The sequence below is a fragment of the Sturnus vulgaris genome, chromosome 1 (genome assembly GCF_052056855.1).
Source record: "Sturnus vulgaris isolate bStuVul1 chromosome 1, bStuVul1.hap1, whole genome shotgun sequence".
Taxonomy (NCBI): Eukaryota; Metazoa; Chordata; class Aves; order Passeriformes; family Sturnidae; genus Sturnus; species Sturnus vulgaris.
The window spans coordinates 4,518,036-4,539,782 of record NC_142243.1 but is presented as its reverse complement, the minus strand read 5'-3'; the positions used below and the strand labels follow the sequence as shown (position 1 = coordinate 4,539,782).

Here is a 21,747-nt window from a genome sequence, read left to right as displayed (position 1 = left end):
CAGGCCATGTCCCTGAAAAACCTTATGCAAAGTCAATATTTTCTTTTTTTTTTTCTTCCCCATAAACTTTTTCATTGGAAATCCCCTTCCAGTTTTTTGATGGCCAGCAAAAGCTCAAGGGAACTTGGACTGAAAAAGGAAAACTTTTTGGGTTCTGGATTTTCAGATAACTGAGGATTGTTTTTATTTACTTTAATGATATACATGTTGCAGAATATTGTCCAGAAATTATTTAACAGCCCCATTCCAGCATCACCATTTCAGTGGAAACATTTACCAGAAGCTTTATTTTACTGGTTTTTTCATGGAAAATCAGGCTGCTGAGCCATGGCTTCATGTGCCTGCCAGCTTTCTCCAGACCAGGAGTATTGCAGGAGTTAGGATAGATGATACCTGCTCTGTTTTGAGAAGAGGAGGAAAATTTATCTATATGCATCATGCCAGCTGCTTTAGAGCTAGAAAATAGGTTCTGTCTTGTTTATTAGTTTAAAAGTACCCTAAATTTGCCTTAAAATACAATAGTCCATGCTCAGAAGGATCAGCAAGGAGAGGAGGGAGGCTTGTACGTGTCCCACTGGAAAAGAAGAAATTGAGGGAGATGTGGTCCATCTGCTCACAGCTCCCCTTGACAGGACCAGAGAGGGAAATTTCCAGCAGGTTTCTCTCTCTCTCCTGTCCTGAGCCTGGTGTTTCTGCCAGGGCTCAGAGGAGCAGCACATCTTGACGTGGGGACGTCATCCCAGGGCTGGGCTGGCCGTGGCTGCAGCTGTGAGCAGTGGCAGCTGCCAGCAAACCCTCCCCAGCTCTGCCTCTGCAAGGGCTTCTCTTCCCTGCGTGGTGCTGCTCGGGAATGGGTGAAGTTTTGGGAAGAGCAGGGGAAGATGAAGCCAGGGAATGCGGGGGAGGAGGGAAGCCAAGCCTGGCACAGGGGAGCTGGCTGTACGTGCAGCACCACGAGCTCTGCACAGACTGCATGAAAGGCACTTGTTAAATGAAAATATCAGAAGGGAACATGAAAGGCCCCAGTGGGTGCCAGCAGTGACTGAGTCTCCGTGCTGTCCCGGTTCTCTGTCCTCGGGACACGCTGTGCTCTCTTCTCAAATTATGGCTCTACATTTGTGTGTAACATGGAGCACGAATCCCTCCCCAGAGCACCTTGCTGCAGAGGGTAACCGAGGTCAAATGCTCAGCCAGTGCCGACTCTGAGTTCAGGAATCCCAAACAGAGCTGCTCCCTGTACAGGAGTGCCCCACAGCCTGCCCCATCCCCACTGGAGCTGGAATCCCATAGACCCCAGGACAGTCCCCTGGGGGCCTCCTCTCCCTCCCTGGTGCTGCTGCTGTTTCTTGAGCATTAGGTCAAGTGTGAAGAGCATCTGTGATGTGTAAAACAGGCACATCTGGGCTTTTCTGTTTGTTCCTCTGCCTCAGGTTGGATTAATCAGCATTATCCAATATATCCAATGTGCCTTGTGTTTTCCCCTCTATTAATTAAGCCTGCCATGAAGTACTACTGTTGCTCTTTTTCTCTGACCCCTGTTGTCCATTCCTCCCCTCCAGCAGCACGGGGATTGCCTGAGGTTTTGTTAGCAGAATAGGGCTGGAGTGGAGAATCAGCCCTGAGCTCCAGAGCTCTGCTCCCAGCACCTCCCCATGTTTCTCCCAGGTGGAAGAGCATCCATGGATGCAAAGCAGCAGCAACCAGTGCTCCTGGAGGTGTGAAGCTGCAAAAATTACTTTGGGCAGCACTTCTACCTGAACAGCCTGGCTGAAAAGGGATCTGCTTCACTCCAGCAGTTTCCAAGCGTGCAAAAGCCTAAGCACTTTAATTTCCTTACCTGCTGGGAAATAGCTGGTGTCTTATCCCCTTTTAAAGTTTTTGGCAGGAAATGTGACTTTGGAAGGTCAACACAGCTGATCTATGGCTGGGAGTAGTTGTTACAGGCAAAGGCTTAATGTGAGATCATGGGAAGTCTTTGTGCTGGTGATAAATCTGGTTTAACTCCCTGGGTTCAGGGTCAAACAGGGCATGTACAGCTCTTTGTAAAATCGCAGTCAGAGGGTTTCTGGTTAGCATGTGGGTTGTTGGAGCAAGAGATCCCGATAGTGCATGAGCATACCCACACTTCATTGCAGCAGTAACAGGAATGCTCAGCAGAGCTAAGATACAGCAGTTACACCTCACTAAATCCTCCAGCAACCTCCTGGGGTAAGAGCCACCCAAATGTCCCTGTGCTACACTCCAGATTGGCATCTGCTAAGCAAAAGAGGGGCTGCTGATGCAGTGATTTATTCAGGGTGCCTGAACTGCTCAATAGTTAAAAGTTTATTTATTTATCTTCAAAGAGAGGATGCTGTACTTCCCAACTGGTTTTGTTTTAGGGCTGGTGGAAAGCCAGTTCGTTATGAGTGCTGCAGCACTTGAGATTCTCTCCTCTTGATCTTGGCATTACTTCAGTTGGAGTTTTTTCACTGTGTTCTTATCCTGCAGGAAATCTGTAAAGGAGAAAAGAGGAAGAAGGAAAAAAAAGCAACTCAAAGCCATATGACTTTTATTTTTACAATCTGAGCAAGGAGTCAGAAGGAAGATGTAGCATGGGACAGACAAATCTGTGTGTTTGGTGTAAATCCAGCAAAAAGGCCTGATTTAATGATCTTTAATGCTGTGTGACACTGTTAACATTCACAGCTCCTGATGTGTATCTGCTTAAGTGAAAGGTGGGAATTTGGGTTTGTAGTGTTGACCGTGCAGATGGATTTATTCCAGAGATCCATCTGGCACAGAAACCGTGATGCAGAAGAGGCAGAAGTGTTGTGTTGATAGATCAGTGTTAGCTTTCCATGATGGGGTAGCCCCCTCCCAGCACCTTTGTCCTGTGCTTAGCCCTGGGCATGTTGTTAGCAAATGGTAGTAATGAACCCAAGACTGGAGAGAGTGCCAGAAAATGGAGACAAAATGTGAGGAAACACATCTCCATGTGCTTTCTATCTCCTCAAGGATGTATGCTTTTCAGAAGTCTGCATGAAAACAAGTTGTTGTGTTGTGTGAAAGCTCACGTTGCACAGTGCCAACCAGCTGAAGCTCCAGCACGGATCCACACGGATCTCTGTCTGCAGTTCCTTGCCATGGAGTGATGACAGCAGGGAGTCAAGCACAGCCAAGGCTGTGCAGCTGGGCCAAGCAAGGGCAGCAATCCCTAAAGCTTGAAGAAGCACAAGGCTAGAGTGGGAGAATAAACAGGAGGAATGGAACATCTTCATAAAGAGGCTGTGGAGTTCTCTCCCAGGTGCAAAATGGAAATCACCTTTTGCTAAATGAGCTCTGTGAGGGAGCCAGTGGAAGCTTCACTGTCTGTGCAGAGGATGTACAGGATAGAGGCTCTGGGGTTATAGACAGGGGAGACAAATTTCCTTGGCCAAAAATGGGACAAACTGATCCCATAGGTCATTCCTGCCCTGGGGATTTTGGGTTTGAGGGCTGATTTTCCTTCCCCTTTACTGTAATGTAGGGAAAGGGGTGAGAAGAGAGGGTATTTGAGTGCAAGTCATTTTCCATATAACAAGTGTTTCAGTGATATTGCACTGAGCACAGCCAGGCTGTTTCCCAGGTGCCTGGACAAGGCAGTGACCTGCCCCAGAGAGGGAATGTCCAGAGGTTAAAGGGAAGGTGGGATTGGGGTTTGTGGTTTGCTTTGAGATTGAGTGTATCCCAGCAGAACTCCCAGAGCTCTTTCCTTTCTGGCATGGCACCTGGACACAGTGACAGCTCATAGGATCCAGGGTGTGTTGAAGGTCAAATCTGCTACAAGTCGTGTGTTCCCACAGTAACAAACTCTCCCTGTTGCTACACCTTAGGAAGATGCCCTTGAACAGCATCACCCCTCTAGCTCCTTCCCATCCTCCTGAGTTCAAACCCAGCAGCATCTCCAGGGGCCCTGTGAGCTCTGGAGCAGCGATTCCGGCAGGGTTTGGATGGGAAGGTGCCCTCCTTGACCTGCCTGTCCCTGTTGCAGGCTCTCTGCACACCGGGCGCAGCTCTCCCCCGCCGGGCAGCGTTCCCGAGGAGCAGCAGCAGATCGCCCGCCAGGGATCCTACACCAGCATCAACAGCGAGGGAGAGTTCATCCCTGAGACCATGGACCAGAACGTGAGTGGGGCTGGGGCAGCGCTGGCTGTGCTGTGAGAGCTGTTCCCTCCATTCCATTCCAGCAGTGCCTGTGCTTGGGGCCAGCTTTTTCCAGGAATGGGTGCCCCTGGGCTTGACATGCCTGGGAAAGTCTGATTTCCAGGAACTCTGAGAGCCAGCTGCTGTGGGGATGTGCCCAAGCACCTCAGGTAGCTCTGGAGCAGCACAGATCTGGGGCACACGTGTGCACCAGCTGCCAGGCCCTCGTGGCCACAGCATTCCCAAATCCCAGCACCATGAGGGAATGTGCCAAGCAACGGATTGCCTGTGATTGCAACAGCCTGGGGATATCAGCAGCTTTGGCTGCTTCCCATGTGGTGTTTCTGCCTGAGCTCCAGTTACAGTTCTTGGCTCTGCCCGCAGCCTCTGTGGTTTTGTGTCTCTGTCCCTCCTCCATTTATGTTTTTTAAACTCTCTTAATAAGGAGATTGTATATTCCTCAGTAATGAAAGAGCAGCAGGTTCCTCAGTGCAGAGCAGTACCTCATCCTCCAGTCAGTTTGGTATTCACGATGAGGGAAACTGCAGTGTCAAGGGACCACAGTGGGAGCAGCTTATACCTCCCTCCCTGTTTGCATTTCTGCTCAATCTATAGCTCTGAAGAGCTTAGTATAGATCCTGTGAAGTCAGCTGGGCTGTCTGGGCACATGTCATTTCTACAAAGCTCTTGGAAACACAGGACCAAGATCCAGAGTTTGCAGGAGGGACATGGAGGGACATCTGGAAGGCACTAAACTCAATCCATCAGGCTGCTCTGCTCGCCCCCAAGGATGTCCCTGGGGACATGTGTATTTCCTACACTCAGAAGCACCCACTAGCTCCACATTTGCATGCAGGCTGTGCCAGTGTTTCCATGGCAAAGTTGTGTTTTCAACAGTTTATTATACAGCCATTAATAAAATGAGAAGTCACTCCGGGTGAGTCTTGGCAGCGTCAGAGTGCAGATGTATCATGTGCTCCTTGCAGCCAAAAGTTGGCTCTCTATTGTTTTCACATGCCTCCAAAACATGTTGGGGAGGACTAAGACAAAGTGTGTGTGTGTGTGTGTGTGCAGGGGGAGGGTCCCAGTGACCCCCTTGGGTGTAAATCAGCCCAGCTCCACCAGCTGTTTTTGGAGCTCCATTAATTCAGAGCCCTGAGCCTGCTCCAGATGAAGGTTCCCAGATGCTCTCCTTGCTTTTCCCCAGCATCACATTGTGGGTGGCCTGCAGCCCTTTGCTGGTGAATTAAAAGCAGGGAAAAGGGGTTTAGGGAATAGTTTGGGATTTTTTGTCTTTCCTCATTGAGCAGCCATGCTTTTCCCTACATGGACTTTGCCTTCAGAATGTCCTTGTACTGCTGCTTCCATATGTGCCTCATGGAAAGCCACTCATAAACTGGAGCTTGCTGCCTTTTGGGGAATGTCCCTGTGCAAGCCTGTGATGTAACTGTGGTCTTGAGACCAGCCTGACAGATGAGCAGAGGCTGAGTATGGAGCATGCCCCAATTCCCAATTTTATGCTTTTGAGAAATTAGTCTATTTCAGCTTTAACTGCTGGAAGAGACCTGGCAGACGTGGGGAGTGGTTTCTATCAGAGTGCTTGCTCCTCTTTGGCCTAGTGCATTTTGAAAGAGATTTTGGGGTAAAAACTAGGAAGCAGAGATAAAAAATTGCACTTTGCAAAGTTGTTTTTGCCTGGCCAAAACAGCACGAGCTGTTATGACAACCAGCTGAGGAGGGCTGTGGAAAGGGAGGCTGTTGGGGAAGGAGGAGGGATGTGGGAAGCAGCAAACTGTGGTTCCACATGGTGTTTAACCCTGATTGCTCAGCTTTCCCAGGAATGAGCTGTGGAGCAGGGGTTAGTGGATGTCCACAGCCAGGAGGCACTGCTGGCAGCACAGTGTGGCCCGGAGCAGGCTCTGCTCCATGTGGAAGTGCACACAGCTCTAGGGTTTAGCACTCCATACAAACCCTCTATTGTTGCTGACTAGCTATAAATAACCCTGGCAGTACAATGTCTCATCCAGGAAGCAACACAAATGCAGCTTTTGACTCACTGAGCTGGTGAGAGCCAAGTGGGTTCTTCCAGCCAAAAGCCCTGATGATGCTGCTCTTATCAGTGGAGAGGAAGGCTGGGCTCGTGTGCCAGGGCAGCTCGGGAAGTCAGGAGTCCTGGGCTGCGGCCCTGGCCCTGGTACACAATATCCACTTGGCCTTGGGCACATCATTTGTGTCCTGATACATATTTTCCTTTAGTAGTTATATTATTCTCACAAAAACTTTGAGCACTTTGAATCTCATTGACTTCTCCGCACGCTTTGAACATCAGGGTGCTAATTATCTTTGCTGCAGTTTTCCTACCAGCAAATAGCAGTTGGAAAGAACAGTAATGCAGAGAAGGCATCATAAATGGATGACCCTGCAGAGGTCTGATAGTTCTGGAGCTTGGAGTGCTACAGTGCATGGTTTTATTGTTTCCCCTTTTCTTTCTCTGTCAGATGCTTGAAGCTTTCATCAGCCCTGATGACTCGCTGTCTGGGAGCTGCCAGTCACTGGACAGGTCTGTGGACAGGTGAGTTGTGTGTGTCACCATGTTCACAAGCTGAACTGAAGCCTCTGCTCCACAGCAGGAGAGCAGCAGGATCAGTGTCAACCCCTGAGGTTTCTGTTGGCATGAGGATGCACCTGAGCAAAACAAATTTATCGCTGAAAACCAGATCCTAGCACAGATGTCTGTGCAGTTGTATGATTTGAATTGCAGTAATCTGAGCTGGACAAAGACAGCCTAGCTTTGTGTGACCAGGTTTTCTTTTTTGTCTTTTGAGATGAAAATTCTCACAGAATCGCACAATGGTTTTGGTTGGAAGGGACCTTAAAGTTCCAATCCCCTGCCATGAGCAGTGACACCTTCCACTAGACCAGGTTGCTCAGTGCTCTATACAGCCTGGCCTTGAACTCTTCCAGGGATGGGCATCCACAGTTTCCCTGGGCATCCTGTCCCAGTGCTTCACCACCCTCACAGCACAGAGCCTTCTCTGGCTCTCTGCAGTCACCAGGTCAATATTCCATCAGCCTCTCCGTGCCTCTTCCTCCCCGGGCACGCTGTCTGCTCTCCACTGACCACTGGCACACTCAGCAGCCCCTGTGCAGTGCCAGCAGCCACAGACGTGTCACTCAAGGTGCTGAGGACACCAGATGAGCAGTAACTAAGTTTAGCTACTCAGCAGGAAGCAACTGGGACACGTTGTACTAACCCAGGCTGCGATTCAGTGGCTGGTGCCATTGAGCTGGATCCCGGCTCACACGTGCACACAATCCCTGTGTTTTCTGCTGTGCAGGGTGAGCTGTGGATAAGACACAGTGTCCTTTTGGAAAGCAGTCTATTTTTTTTTCCGTCTGCATCAAAGATTTTCTATTTTTTTCCGCTGTTGCTGTTACCATACAGCACTGAGGCTGTGTTCCAGCGGGCCTGCGTTGGGTTGATTGTGTAGCGTGCTTTGGGTTTGCAGATCCCTGCGCTTTGGATCTGTCTCAGCATCAAGGTCCATTTCCTTTTTGTGGCTTTTAATAATTTCCTGTGATGTATTTGCTCATTGTTACGGCTGTATCGAAGCTGGATTCCTTGTGTTCCCAACCTCTCTGCCCCAGCTTTGCTTTTGCACCGATTTTGCCAAGAAGAGCAGCAGGAGGAGCACGGGCTGTTTGTAACACTGCTGTGAATTGAGAGAAGAGCTTTAGGCTGTTAGCTCTCTGTTTGTGAGAGGGTGGCATGGCCAGATTTCATGTGCAGAGCAGGCAGATGTGTTCAGCCATGGGTCTAGGAGCTGGAAAAGGCACAGGAGGGTTGTGTTATTCCAAGGAAGAGGAGTCAGTGGGACTACTGCAAAGAGGTGGCAGATGCCTTGCAGCCAGTTGTTTGGGATGGCATCAGCCCAAGAGGACAGAGCAAGTGACCAGGCTGAGGGTTAGGAACAGCACCACAAACTCCTCTTTGCCACAGCAACAATCAGCTTTGACATGAGTGGGTTTCAGAGCACTTCACAAAGCTGATTTCTTCTCTGTGCCCATATTGTTAAAAGAGAGAGTGGAAAACCCTCATGCCCAGATCACTCTAAGAGCCTGGGGTGAAATTGGGATTGCTGAAATCCCCTTGCAGTGCTTTTTTCATCCTCTCACTGTAGTTTAAAGACCTTGTGGCACCAATGCCCCACTGTCCCTGCTGGTCTCGTGGGAGGCTGGGTGTTCCCAGGGGTGGTGCAGAGTCTGTGTGAGGAAGGTGGGAGGTGATGCTGGACAGAAGGGAAACCTGCACGAACTGAGCATGACTGAAGGACTCTGGTGTGTACACCTGCAGCAACTGAGCAATGCTGATGGAAAGCAGAGGTGTGTGGTTGAACACTTGATGTCGAGGGAACAGAAGCCTGTGGTCCTCCTTCTGTGCTGCCTCATGCACAGGGATGATGGTCTTTGGCCATTTCACTTCAGCCTGGTGATTGTGGGTTTTGCAGCATCCCTTTTGTATGCCACAGGAACAAGCTGTGATCCACCCAAAAAAACCATCTTCATTCTTATGCAGGATGAAGATGGAACTCAGTGATCAATGTAGCTTATGGTTTATCCTGTCCTTTCCCTAGTTCATTAATTCCATAGCCTTTCTGATATAAAAAATTAATCCTTTTTTTTTTTTTTTAATCCTTTTGCAGCCCTCCCTTTCCCCAAACTCCTGTTCCTGGAAGGAAGAGCCATCCCAAAGATGGTCTTGATTGCATGGGTAAGCACTCTTTGGTGGTTTCTATTTGCTGAAAAGTATAAAAAGCATATAGTAAAGAGGCTGGATGAACACTATTAGAGAGATGGTACTGCATGAAATGTAATTAACAGCAATCAAGCAAATCAGCTCCATGGCTTAGGTAACCCTTCAGAATTGACCCTGCAATGATCAAACATGAATGTTCTCAAAAATCAAAAGCAGCAGAGCATCAAACACAGGCAGGGCTGCTCTTGTCTTCATTAACCCTTCTTGACTCTGCAGCAATACCTTTGGAACTGGTTTGGGAATCAGTTAACAGCAACAATAATCCAGACTGGGCAGCTGGGGCCCTGGGGTGGATGGATGCAAGCAGGCAAAGCTGTTGAGAGATCTCTGTTGGAAGATGTTGCTGAGGGGGCCATGATCTTTTATTTGCAGGCAACCTGCAAGGTGCTGACAAACTGGGAACAGCCTTGTAGGATCAGCTTTTGTCTGTTTTTTGTCATCTGGGAGTTGCCCCTTCAGGATCTCGACTTCCTACGCAGCAAACCCCAGCTCTCTAGGGAGTTACAGCTCTTCCACTTGCATGAATAATAATCTGCAACAGTGCAAATGCTGTGAGAGAAACTGTGTTGGTGCTTGCACAGATCATAGGTTACTGCTTAATCACTTATAAACATCCAGCTGGTTAAATAATGGAAACTCTGTAATATTGTAATGACTTGCACTATTAAAAATGAGCAAATGGCAGGCAGCCTGTGGCAGGGTAGCTCATGGCTGGCCCGAGGCAAGATTTCTAGATTGAGCTGCAGAGATGAAGCTGCAATCAGCCCTTGTTGCTGAAGGCTTTAATGCTTCCCTTGTGGCACTTTGCTTTGAGACACCTCTGGGCACACGTGGCTCACGAAGAGCCTCTTGCCCTGTCCTTGTTGCTCCTCTTGCTGACCATATTTCAGCCATTATGTGCTCTTTTTGGCAATCACACCGAAGTACAGCAGAGGCCAGGAATGGCCTCTGAGGAGCGGCTGCTGGCCCCAGGCTAAGACAAACAAACAATCAGAAGGGGCTGTGTCATTAGAATTGGATGGAGGAAAAACAGCAGGTGAAAGAAGGGGGTGGAATGACAGATATTTTAATCTCAAGTTATTTGGTGCTACCAGCAATGGCTTCCTGTGCTGTGGTTTTTATTAAAAAAACACGTCCTTATCTTGCATGTCCATCAATCTCTCTCATCATCCGGTGTCTAAACTCTGATGATCTTTAATCCCTTCTGTATATTCTGTCTTTCTAGCATTTAATCAAATAAATATAGAAGTTTGGAGCTCTGGAGGTTTAAATTGGCTTTCAGAGGGGTGGAGTCACATCTGAGAAGAAAAGGGGGAGATATTATCTGGTGTTAGTCAAATGCTGGATTTTTTTGCATCTCCCTGGAAATAGATGATATCAGAGCAAAGGTTTTGGAATGGATGTGTCTAGGCCTGACCCTCCCTGGCAGTTCTGGTTTTTTTGCATTTTCCAAGTGCAAATAAGATGTTTTTTCCTTGCACTTGAACAATGTGGGCCAGGGTGCATAATTCCAGCAGTTAAACCTCTGCTTTAGGGGCACTAAGGGCAGTGTGTCAAACCCTGATTTTTCCACTGAAGAGTTTGTGACTGTGGGCAGATTTCACAGGGAGCCTTGGGGTATGTAAGGTTGTGTAAATGAACACGTTGTCACCTCCTTCTTGCCTCTCAGTGTTTCCCGTAAGAAACACTCTGGGCATTTGATGCTGAGCTGATCTCGGAAATATCTGTGTCTTCTTCCCTCCTGCCAGATTTTGACATCCCGTTCTGTGAGAGGTTTGGGAAAGGTGGGACCTTCCCGAGGCAGTACCACCTCTCCCAAAGTCGCAAGGACTACAGTGATGGTAAGGAAGTGATGGGGAGGGAGGTGATCAGCCCTTGATGGCCTGAGACAGTGCCTGGGACTGGAAAGACTCGGGAAGGAGAGGTTTCTAATAAAGGGAGAAGCACCAAGTGCTTTGGGGTTCAGTTGTGCATTCAGAAGTGTTCTCTGTGAGACTTTGCAGCTCTGCTCTTGGGAAGTGCTGAGCATCTAGAGCCTGTGCTCTGCTTACACCTCCTATTTTAAATTAGCCATAGGGATGATTGGCATTTCTCAGCCCTGGCAGTATCAACCTTCCTATTCCCAAATTGCTTGCTTTTGAGGATGCTTTTTGTGACCTTTACAGCAGGTTTCTCACTGAGCTGTAGGAAGTCCCCAAGCAATTTCAGGGTAGCAGTATCTGTTTGCTTCTCTGTTTTAAGCTGGTGAGCTCTGAGCCTTTTTCCTGCTCATTCTTTCACTGTATGAGACTGCAAGAAATGGGAGGCAAAAATTCCCTTGGGAAAAATGTACTGAGGACATGCAGAGAGCACATTGAGCTTAACAGAATGAATTTCATCTCTCACTGACACCCCTGTGTAAGCAGATCTGGTGCTGCTGTGTGGTCATTTGCACGTGGACTTAGGGGATAATTTGGCAGAATAATATGGCAGGGATAATTTTTAATGTAAATCTCTGCCTGTTCCGAGTTTAATTATGATTAACAACCAACAAACCCCCTGATGTAATTAAACTGTTGCAAACCCCTCTGGAAACATCTGCGTTAGATGTAATTCCTGCTGTTATCAACTCTCAAATTGAATTTAAAATCTTCACAGGACTTTGCTTCAGTTTCATTACACTTGCTTTGTTTAATTTGAAGAGGTGAGGGTTTGGGCAGTGATGTGAGAAGGTGGTGACAGGTGGATCCAGGCTGGTGTGTGTGTTCTGGCTGTAACTTTGCCCCTTTTCCCCCACAGGCCGGAGGACTTTCCCCAGGAGCTACTTCCCACAGGAAAACCTGTTTCAGCTCGTCCCTTCCAGCAGAACCAAGAGCTTTACAGGGGACAGCAAGCTCAGCACTTTGCAGTATGATGAGTACAGGCCCAAGTGTTGGAACAATTGTGAAAAGGGTCTGCAAGCCTTCAGCACCTCCCCTACAAAAGCCAGGAACTGTGAGTGAACCAAAGCCCCGAGTGCCTGAGGTCTCAGCAGAGCTGGGTTTGGGCACAAAATTGAGTTCCTGTGACTTGCTAAGTTACTGGGCATCAGCTAAGCCAGCCATGGGTGAACTTTGAGTGCATCCCCATCATGAGGCACATTGCACCAGCTTCTGTCTCATGAGAAAGGTTTAGTACAACACCCTGTGTCTTAGCTTGGCCTTTGGCTGAGAGCTGTGTGGGGCCAGTGGTGTTCAGCACTTGCTGGATTGCAGATGATGGCTTGTGTGTTGGATTGTCACTGTGGTCACACAGCAGAAGCTTTCCAGCAGACTTGGGATGTGGGAGCAGATGCATCCAGAGTTTCTGTTCCTTGCCTTACACTGCTGTCACCCCAGCACTCAAAGATGGTCTTGCAGGCTCCTCTGCTATTGCAAGACTGCCCATGATATAGAAGCTGGTGCATTTTGGGCCTGTTTAGTGATGGATAGCATCCCAGAAATGACCAGTGAGCTAAAACTCCTTACTGGTCCCTGCCTGGGTTGCTGCTCAGCCGTCCTGAATTCTGCTAAACACTCCCACAGCACAAGGGAAATTCCAACGTTGGCTAAGAAAACAGCTTTTAGAGGGAAGACTCTTAATGAAATAGGACTTTTCTGGGATTTGTTTCTGGTTTATGTAGACTGGGAGACATTCCCTCTACACCAATAGCACTAGTGTGGTTAAAACTGGTTTGTCCTGGTGTCCCTGGGAGAGAGTGGCTCACTGACTGCCCTGTACTCTGTAGGGTCAGGTGGACCCTGATGCTGAAGTCTTCCCTTCTCTCAACCCTCTCCTCTCTCCTGTAGCCCTGCAGGCACCTGTGAACTGGAGGCTGGGGAAGCTGCTGGGAAGAGGAGCTTTTGGGGAAGTTTATCTGTGCTATGATGCTGACACTGGGCGGGAGCTGTCAGTGAAGCAGGTGCCTTTTGACCCTGACAGCCAGGAGACAAGTAAAGTGAGTACAAGGGCAGGGCTGTTCTGCAGCATCTTGGGGAGTTGTGGGCTGAGGGTAGAGGTGTCCATGCCCCTGGGAGGCAGGGTGTGGACACAGGGTGTTGTTTTCCCTCTTTGGAAATCAATGGCTGAATGGTTCATGGCACCAGTCAGTGCTCTGGTGACTTCTCTGCCTCCCAGTTCGTTGGTTACATTGGCCTGCTCTATGTCAGATATCATCTCTTACAGGTCTGTCTGATCTTCCTTAGTTTTGTCCTTCCTGCTCCCTTCACCTTCTCTCCATTCTGCTCAGTAACTTTGTTGAAATCTTTCCAGAAGAACTCCTTAAACACAAGTAATAATAATAAGTAAACCTGTCTCCAAGCTCAGCCCAGTCTTTCTCCTTGCCTTTCTCTTAGGGCAGTGGTCCTTATTTCTGAGCCTCCTGTGGACAGTGTCTTCATGGGCACCTTCACAGCTGCTGCAAAAACTCTGCTCAGCATGGAGCACTATTTATATCATGTTCCCAAATACCTCATTCCCTTTGATCAGGAAGCCTGTCTGGTTTGTTACAGGAGGTGAATGCTTTAGAATGTGAGATTCAGCTGTTGAAGACTCTCCGTCACGAAAGGATTGTGCAGTACTATGGGTGCCTGCGGGATCCTGAGGAGAAAAAACTGTCCATCTTTGTGGAATACATGCCAGGGGTGAGTGTGGTTCCTGCTAGAGATTGTCCTGAGTGGCAGAAAACAGATTTAGAGTTTCCTGGACTTTGGTGAAATTTGTATCTGTCCAGCAGAGCTGCTTTATCCCCGATGAACCAAACCAAAGCAGTGGATGCATTCCTAAGGCTTGGGAGAGCTTAGGATGTGAGTCAGATGCCATGGTGAAGCCCCTCAACAAGCACTGGGTGAAATGAAAAGCCTTGCAGGCAGGTTTTAGGCTTGAATCCTGAAGCAGGGTGTGTTCACAGTCTGCAATCTGAGCTTGGTGAATGTGGGACATGATCCAGATCTTGCTCCAAACACTGTGGCCTGAGCCCATCCTTAAGTATTTACTGCAAATCCCTGCAGGACAAGCTAATAGTACAACTGTCCACCCACAGCTGTCACCAATTATTTGTGGCTTTCAGCACGTGTCTGTTAAAAACACTGATACTCACTTAGAGTCTTCTGCTGAGGACAGAGCTTTTTGTGGGCAGCATTATCCTCTTGTGCAGGAGTGGCTTCAGTTTGTGGCTTTGCTGATACAGGATGAAACAGCCATGGGGAAAAATATCAGAATGCTTTAAGGGAGTTTAAGCAGGGGCTGGAGAATGTACATGGGTGAGTTGAGCATCTTTTTGTGTTTGGGAGCTTGTGAATTACATCAGGCATCAGACTGATGGTGTAAAACAGCATAATGCTGTTTGCTGGAGGATAGGTCTCCTAAGTCCCTTCTGTCCCGCTGGATTTGTTCCCTAGAGTGCGGGAGAATAAACCCTTGTATATACAGAGATTTGTAAGGTCAGAAGGGACAATTAAGTCATTTGGCTGCAAATGATTTTGGTCATTAAGTAAATGTGCCAGAGGCTCTCCAAATGCATTTTGCATGTGAGTGATCAGGTGGATTTTCATGTCTCTGAGTCCATTCCAAGCCCTGTCCTCCCTCTATACCTGTGGGCAAATTGCCTTCAGGCCCTACCATAGGGCGTGGACCCAGAGGAGTAAATCCCAGGAATTCCAGCAGTCCCCTTGCTGCTTATTCCACAGCGTGCTGATGTTTGTTAGCAGCCAGGAAACCAGCATTTGATGCTGGGGCAGTGTCCAGCAGGGCTGGAAATTCAGTGTTTGTTTTTTTAAATGATAAAGCTGAGCTCTGACCAAATACAGATTGACTTTGCTGCTGCAACAACAGCTTGTTTGACAAAAGCAGCTCAGAGCTCTGGTTTCCAAGGCCAGTGGAAGTGAGGGAGTTCCCAAACCTTGCAGGACAGCAGCTCTGCAAAGCTGGGTCTGGCCAAGCTTCCAGTTTAAGACAAACAGCTTGGCAGAATCTTCACAGGGCCAAGTTTGGGTGCACCCTCAGGCTGCCATTCTTATGACATCCCTCAGTTAATAGCTGACTCTGTAGTTTCTGTCCTGCCCATAAACTGTTTTTTAAATTATTCTTGGAAAACACAATGGTCCATTTGACCACAGGCCTCAAAGAACCAGTTCCCTCTTCTTGTTTGATGTCCCCTCATCAGCATGAGGAAGGGCAGAATAAGAAATCTGTTTTAGTTGTGATGAGGGAAAGTACCCTGCATACAGGTTATATTGAGGAGCTCATTTAGAGCATCTTGGATTGCTTCAGAGAAAAGGAAGAAAAGAAAGAAAAGGAAAGGAAAAGGAGAGGCCTATCCACAGGATCACCACCAGCCTCAAAAGAAGCCAAAACAGTAGCTGGGCAGAGCAACAGCAGAGATGGGTGGATGTGGAAAAGCTAATACAGTTTGACGGGCTGGCTTGGAGCAGAGCAGCCACTGTTCCCTGAACAGGACTGGCAATCTTGGATCAACCCCAGAGCTGCAGGACAGGCAGAAACAGGATGGGTTTCCCCTCCCACTTCCCAGATAGCCTGAATACTGGAGGTAGAGCTGAGTGTGAACCCCAAATCTGCTTCTGGTTCACCCCTGCTAAAACCCAGCTCAGGCACAGTGAACCACATCCATTTCCAAGTGGACCAGAAATACAGCTAAAACCAAGGGGATCAACCTGCTGCAGATGATAAATGTCTGTACCCCTGCTTCCTTTCCTCTTTGATCAATACCATCAAACCAGTTTGAGCCTGCATGCCTGGGTCAGAAATTCAAATTGCAAATGATCTACCCTGGGTGGTCGTGGTGGAGCAGTCCCTTGTGGGACTTGTTGTTCCTCATGGCTGTAGGTGTTCCGTGCTGTGCAAAGTTTTGGGAGGAGGCTTTTGAAGACTGACTCATTATCTTGACCCTAAAGAACTGGCTCTCTGCAACTCCCTGAAAGGAGATTTTAGACAGGTGGGAGTTGATCTTTTCTCACCGGTAACAAGTGATAGGAAAAGAGGACAAGGTCTCAAGCTGCACCAGCAGAGATTTAGATGGGGTATTAGGAACAATTTCTTCACTGAAAGGGTTGTCAAGCATCAAAATAGGCTGCCCAGGAAAGTGGTGGAATCACCATCGTTGGAATTGCTCAAAAAAGCACATGGTTTAGTGGTGGACCTGGCAGTGCTGGGTTAATGATTGGAATGGTCTCAGAGGTTTTTCCAACCTTAAAGATTCTGTGAATCTAATGAATCAAGTTGATCTTGTCATTTGAGTTGGAATTCCTCCTCAGTTTGGTCCTCCTCAGTGATCTATTGGTGACACCCCTCCAGCCACTAGAGGGGGAAAAAGGTCTGTGGTGTTGGCAGGAGGAAGCTCTGACAGGCACCAAACCTGTGCCTTCACCTTCCCGGGGATCTGGGATACGAGGACAAGTCTTTGATCTGTTCAGCGCTTAGTGGATTTCTGCTGTTTCTGCAAATAAGGTTTGGGGGTTTTTTGAGCTAGAGGATAGAGTGGTCAGGAAGGTTTAAGAAGTTGCTGTGGCATGATGGTTTCGCTGGTTCTTATGGCTGTTTCTTTGCAACAGGGCTCAATAAAGGACCAGCTAAAAGCTTACGGTGCTCTGACTGAGAATGTCACACGGAAGTACACCAGGCAGATCCTGCAGGGAGTCTTCTACCTACACAGCAATATGATTGTCCACAGGGATATTAAAGGTGAGTGGATAATTGAGAGGCTTCTTGCTTGCTTGGTTTGTTCAGCCCAGCCTCCTCCTGCTCCAGTACAAATCCTTGTGCACAGCATAGTGCTGGCATCTGCTATTTGAAGTATTTTTGCCCCTGCCCTTCACCAGACAGAACCATGAAAATCTTGAGTAAGCAGCTGAAACCAAAATCTTGTGCTGTTTTCTTTCTCAAGGTATTATTATTAACTGCCCTTACACGTCTGAAAATCTGGTGTAACATAGCCAAGAACTGAGAGGCTCTGGCATTTGGAGAGGTCTGAGGCTCCTTTCTGCTGTCTGTGGGTGGACAGGAGAATCTGTTGCCCCCCAAGCACTGCTCATTTTTGGGAAACCTGCTGAATGAGGGGATGCTGGTGGGAGTCAACCCTCTTGGACAGCAGCTGCCTTAGGAGAGGATTTGAAATAATGCTGAGTCCAGCCCCACCACAGCCCTTTGGGCTCCTTCCTGCCTGGCTTTTTACCTGTGCCCTTCCTGTTCTCCTCACTGTAGCCACTTTGGGTTGCTGCTTCATTTTTTGATGGTCTTGTCTTTGTTTCTCACCCCAGGTGCCAATATTCTGAGAGATTCTGCTGGGAATGTGAAACTTGGAGATTTTGGGGCCAGCAAACGCATCCAGACCATCTGCATGTCTGGGACTGGGATTAAATCTGTCACGGGAACACCGTACTGGATGAGCCCAGAGGTTATCAGTGGAGAGGGCTATGGAAGAAAAGCTGATGTGTGGTAAGGAACACAGTAAAAACCCCACCACTGCTACTTAAATCAAACAGTCCTTTTGGGAAACTGTAATGGGAGCAATAGGTATAGCTAGTATTTGGAAGCAGTGCAAAGGATGGAAAACGGGAGATAAATGTTAGGATCAACTGTGCAGATATCCAGAGGAAACATGTTGTAGCTAAGTTCCCAAAACAGGAGCACTCAGAATCACAGCTTGCTTTTGGAAGCTCTTGTCTTGTGTGAATCTCACATCCAGCTCATCCCCATAACTGTTTTTAATTCTGGAAAGCTCACAAAGCTCACTAAAAGACCTGTTGAGTTTTGGTTGCCCTGATTTTGGATTCACTAAATCCAACTCAGGCCATCTTCAGTGGCCTTCCCAAATCTGGTGCTGGATGTTTGCATGTGGCTCAGGCACAAAGACAACCAAAATCATTGGCTGCTTGTGAATGTTTTGATCTGTGGAGGATGGAACCTGGAGGAACTGGGATAACACTACTAGTCTTCCCAGTATATGAGGAAGAAGCAATGTCTTCCCAGTGTGCTTTCTGTTGTGTGCCCAAGCAGAGAGGGTCAACAAAAAATAATCCTTCCAAGAGAACCCTAGTTGGGTAGGAAAACCTAGGAAGTCCTTAGCAGGTGTCCATCCACCCTGTGCCACCTGCACTGGCTGATGGGAGGCAAATGTTTAATTTTTAAAATTTTTAGGATCATAGGATAGGTTTAATTTTTTAGGATCGTTTATGAATAGAGGTGGCAGAGTATCTCTGCTGAGACCAGGATTCTTGAGCAAGCAGAGGGAAACCTCTCGGGCTCTTTGCTGCTCATCCCTGTTCCTTCTCAGGTACACCTCAGACATGAAGTTGGATGTAGGCAAACGTGTTTCATTCAGGCTCAGCTTCTCCAGGGACTATATGCTGTTGCTGAACCTGTGCATGGGTATCCCTTCAGGGGATGCTCCAGGGAGAGCATTTTTTGAGACTTAGTATCTCCCTGAGCTTTTATGAAACTTAATACCTAGCTGCCAGTTAAAGTGGGCAGAAAAGCCACCAGTTTTAAGGCAAGGCTCCTGCATTCATTCCTGCTGTGGGAGTGAAAGTCAAGTGCCAAGGACCTGTGTGACCAGGGAGCTTCAGGGGACCAGGCATTGCAGGGATATGTGCCCATCTGCTGGGGGTTTGCTCCCTGCACAGTCCCTTTAGGCAATCCCAGAGCTGGTTAGACTTGAACTGCAGGGCCGCTGTCCCCGTCCCTCACGCTGTGCCTGGCGTTGTTGCAGGAGCGTGGCCTGCACCGTGGTGGAGATGTTAACGGAGAAGCCGCCCTGGGCAGAGTTCGAGGCCATGGCAGCGATTTTTAAAATCGCCACGCAGCCGACCAACCCCCAGCTCCCCGACGGCGTCTCCAGCTCCTGCCGCAACTTCCTCAAGCAGATCTTCGTGGAGGAGAAGCGGAGGCCGACGGCCGAGGACCTGCTGAGACACCCTTTTGTCAACTGCGGGCTCTGAGCCCTGGCACGGGGATGGGAAGCGCCGGCGGGAGGGTCGGACCTCGCCCGGGGCTGTCCTGACAGTCCCTCCTCGCTCGCTGCTGCCCCGGCCCCGCCGCGCTGTGGGATTTTCAAGCTGCGCTCGGGACTGTTGGAATCCAGAGCGAGGGATTTCCCAGCCCGTGTGGGTGCTGGACCACGGAACCTCCCTGCTGCCAGCAGTACCGGGGTCGTTCCCCCTCGCCAAGGAACTGCTCCCTTGGGGAGAGTGTGGCAAGTGGGAAATGTCCCCCAGCACGGCAGCGGTGCTGGCGGCATCCCCGGGACCGGTGGGGGAATCGGCTGCTCGGTGGCCATCACCGCCTTTCGCAGAGGAACAGACAGGGCCTTCAGCCAAGCCGGAGGAGATGATCCTCAGACCGCAGAGTCGGGGGGACCTGGGCGTCCCCGTTCACAAGGGGACCAAGCCCGCTGGAGCAGTGGCGGCTCCGGCGGGGCGGCGTTTCACACTGTCCTGTGCCTTACGCGGTTGCAATCAAGGAGTGATGCTCGGCTCGGATCTGGTGTGAGGATGCAGCAGCCGTGTTGACTTTGCCTTGGCGCGTGTGTGTGTGCGTGTGTGAGTCTGGGAACAAGGGGGTCTTCTCGGGGTGCAGGAGGTCTCTGCTGGGTGCACCCGCGGACGGATGCCCGGGACCCCTGCCACGGGCTGAGGGATGGTTAAGTGATGATGGTGGTGGTGAGCCGGGCTGAGCAGCAGCCAGGTTGTGCTGGGAGCCATCAGGATTCAGGTGGGAGCTGAAGGGAATCTCAACAAGGATGGCTTCTCTCATAGCCACAGTTCTGCAGAGCTGGGGCTGGAGGGATGCCATCGTGTTCTGGAAATGGAGCTGCAGGGAGAGCCCAGTGGATCTCTGTAATACCCAAGAGAGTGCCTGTGAATCTGGGTACCTCCTCCTCTCTGCCTTGTGAACCATCTCCACGTACAGGGAAGGGGAGCATCACTTCCATGGTGCTGTCCAAGGGAGCAGCTGCAGGACAGTGGAGCCTCAGACTGGGAAAGTGGAGCTGCAGCAGTTGATGGCAGCTGGAAGCAGATTCCTTCCTGCAGTAGGTTTGAAGTTATATGAGAAAATGGGCCAGTCAAAAGCAGAGCTGGGCTACAGCCTCTGACAAGTGCTACCCCGCTGGAAAAACTGGGCAGGAGGCACGCATGGAGTGCCCAGACGCTCGTTAATTAATTAATCAATCAGATCTTGGGGTGTTTGGGATAAATTATTTGCACCATCCCACCTCCCCCTTCTCTACCTGTTTCCACTAACTCAGCAAAGAGTTCAAAAAGCAGTTACCAGGAGGTTCCATCCTTCGGCCAGTGTGTCAGACACAGGTTTATTTTAATGCTGGTTTTCAGTGAAAATGACAAATGTTGCTTAGACTTAAGAGGAAAGTGACCAATTGGTTGTTTGTGTGAACATATCCTTGAATTCTTCCACGTGAAAGAGATCAAGCCTCTGCACTGCTGGCTGTGCTGGTGAGAGCATGTCCATATCCTCAGCTCTGAACAGAGAAGCAAGATTTAGGAGGTTGCCCAGTGTTGTTGTGGATGTCTCAGTTCTGGAAACGTTCAGGGTCAGGGTTGGATATGGCTTGGAGCAACCTGGTCTGGTAAAAAAGTATCCCTGCCCCATGGCAAGAGGCTGGAATGAGATGAGCTCTACGGTCTCTTCCAATCCAAACCATTCAAAGATTTTAAGATTTTAAGAATTATTTCGATTTTTAAAAAATAAACACTGTGAGTATTAGGGCAAATTAAAAGAAGCATCTAAAGGAATTGCCTGTAAATTTGTCTGAAAGCTTCCAAGGCCATTTATTGCCAGGCCAGGTTTCAGAGACGCTGGGGGCCAATGCTGGAGTAGCACCAGAAGTTGTGTCAGTCAGCCATGGGCAGCTCCCCACAGGGAGGGGGAAAAGTCTCCTTTGCTGAGGGGAATGAAGAATTATATTCTGTGAATAGGACCAAATCCATCAGTCTGGTCAGTAATATGGGATGGATGGAAACAAACATGAGAAAAAAAAATCAGTGTTGTCTGGGAACGGGTTTGGCAGAAGAGGGTAACAAAGTGTGTGTTCACCAAAGCTAAAAAAAGATTTCAAAACCATTTTTAAGCTGTTTTCTCTTTTTTCATTAAATCTTTTTGGTTTGGGTTTTCTCAGCCCTTCACTGATGGGTGGGTGTTTTCCTTCTTTCCAAAGATTTGAGAGCCAGAGGGGGCTTCTGGCTGCCCCAAAATGCTCCCAGGGCCCTCAAACCACCTAAATCCTCCCGTGGATGGATGTGGCTCGTGTGAGTGTGAATGTGTGTGTGAATGTGAGACACTCCTCAGGTGCCTTTGCCTTTCTGGTTTGTAAAACCCTTGCAGTGTTCTGATGTACAGAATGGAACTAGGAAAAGCGAATTGAATTATTCTGCCATGTAAAGTATTTTTCTGTTTGTTTGGTTTGTTTTTATTTTATTTTGCCTGTAGTGGGCCCTGCGGCTTTCCCTGCGTGCTGCTGTGAAATTAATGGAGAAATTAATTCCTTTCGGGGGTGGGCTGGAGCAGGACACTGGAACAGGCTGTCCAGGAGAGTGGTGGAATCACCATCCCTGGAAGTGTTCAAAAGGCGTGGGGATGTGGCATTTGGGGATGTGGTTTGGTGGTGAACGTGGTTGGATTCGATCATCTCAGAGGTCTTTTCTAACCTTAATGATTCCATGAACCTGCATTTCTATTGCCTGTGCCCTGCTCACCAGTACAGCCCCTTCCCAACAGGGCAGTTCCCAGCATGGATGGGG

At 48.9% G+C, this 21,747-nt stretch overlaps 1 protein-coding gene across 8 annotated transcripts in view; it reads left to right on the top strand.

The window, feature by feature from the left end:
* LOC106851598 (mitogen-activated protein kinase kinase kinase 3-like) overlaps positions 1-21,392 on the top strand; it is a 75,338-nt gene extending 53,946 nt beyond the window's left edge. For all 8 annotated transcript variants that reach the window (XM_014873702.2, XM_088156447.1, XM_014873701.2 and 5 more), the window contains 10 exons: positions 4,013-4,146; positions 6,663-6,736; positions 8,868-8,935; positions 10,729-10,821; positions 11,759-11,953; positions 12,787-12,935; positions 13,489-13,620; positions 16,546-16,675; positions 17,251-17,428; positions 18,702-21,392. In XM_014873702.2, the coding sequence (XP_014729188.1) occupies positions 4,013-4,146; positions 6,663-6,736; positions 8,868-8,935; positions 10,729-10,821; positions 11,759-11,953; positions 12,787-12,935; positions 13,489-13,620; positions 16,546-16,675; positions 17,251-17,428; positions 18,702-18,930 (1,382 nt within the window). In that variant the 3' untranslated portion in view covers positions 18,931-21,392. The remainder of the gene's footprint in view (positions 1-4,012; positions 4,147-6,662; positions 6,737-8,867; positions 8,936-10,728; positions 10,822-11,758; positions 11,954-12,786; positions 12,936-13,488; positions 13,621-16,545; positions 16,676-17,250; positions 17,429-18,701) is intronic.
* Positions 21,393-21,747: the final 355 nt, after the last annotated feature.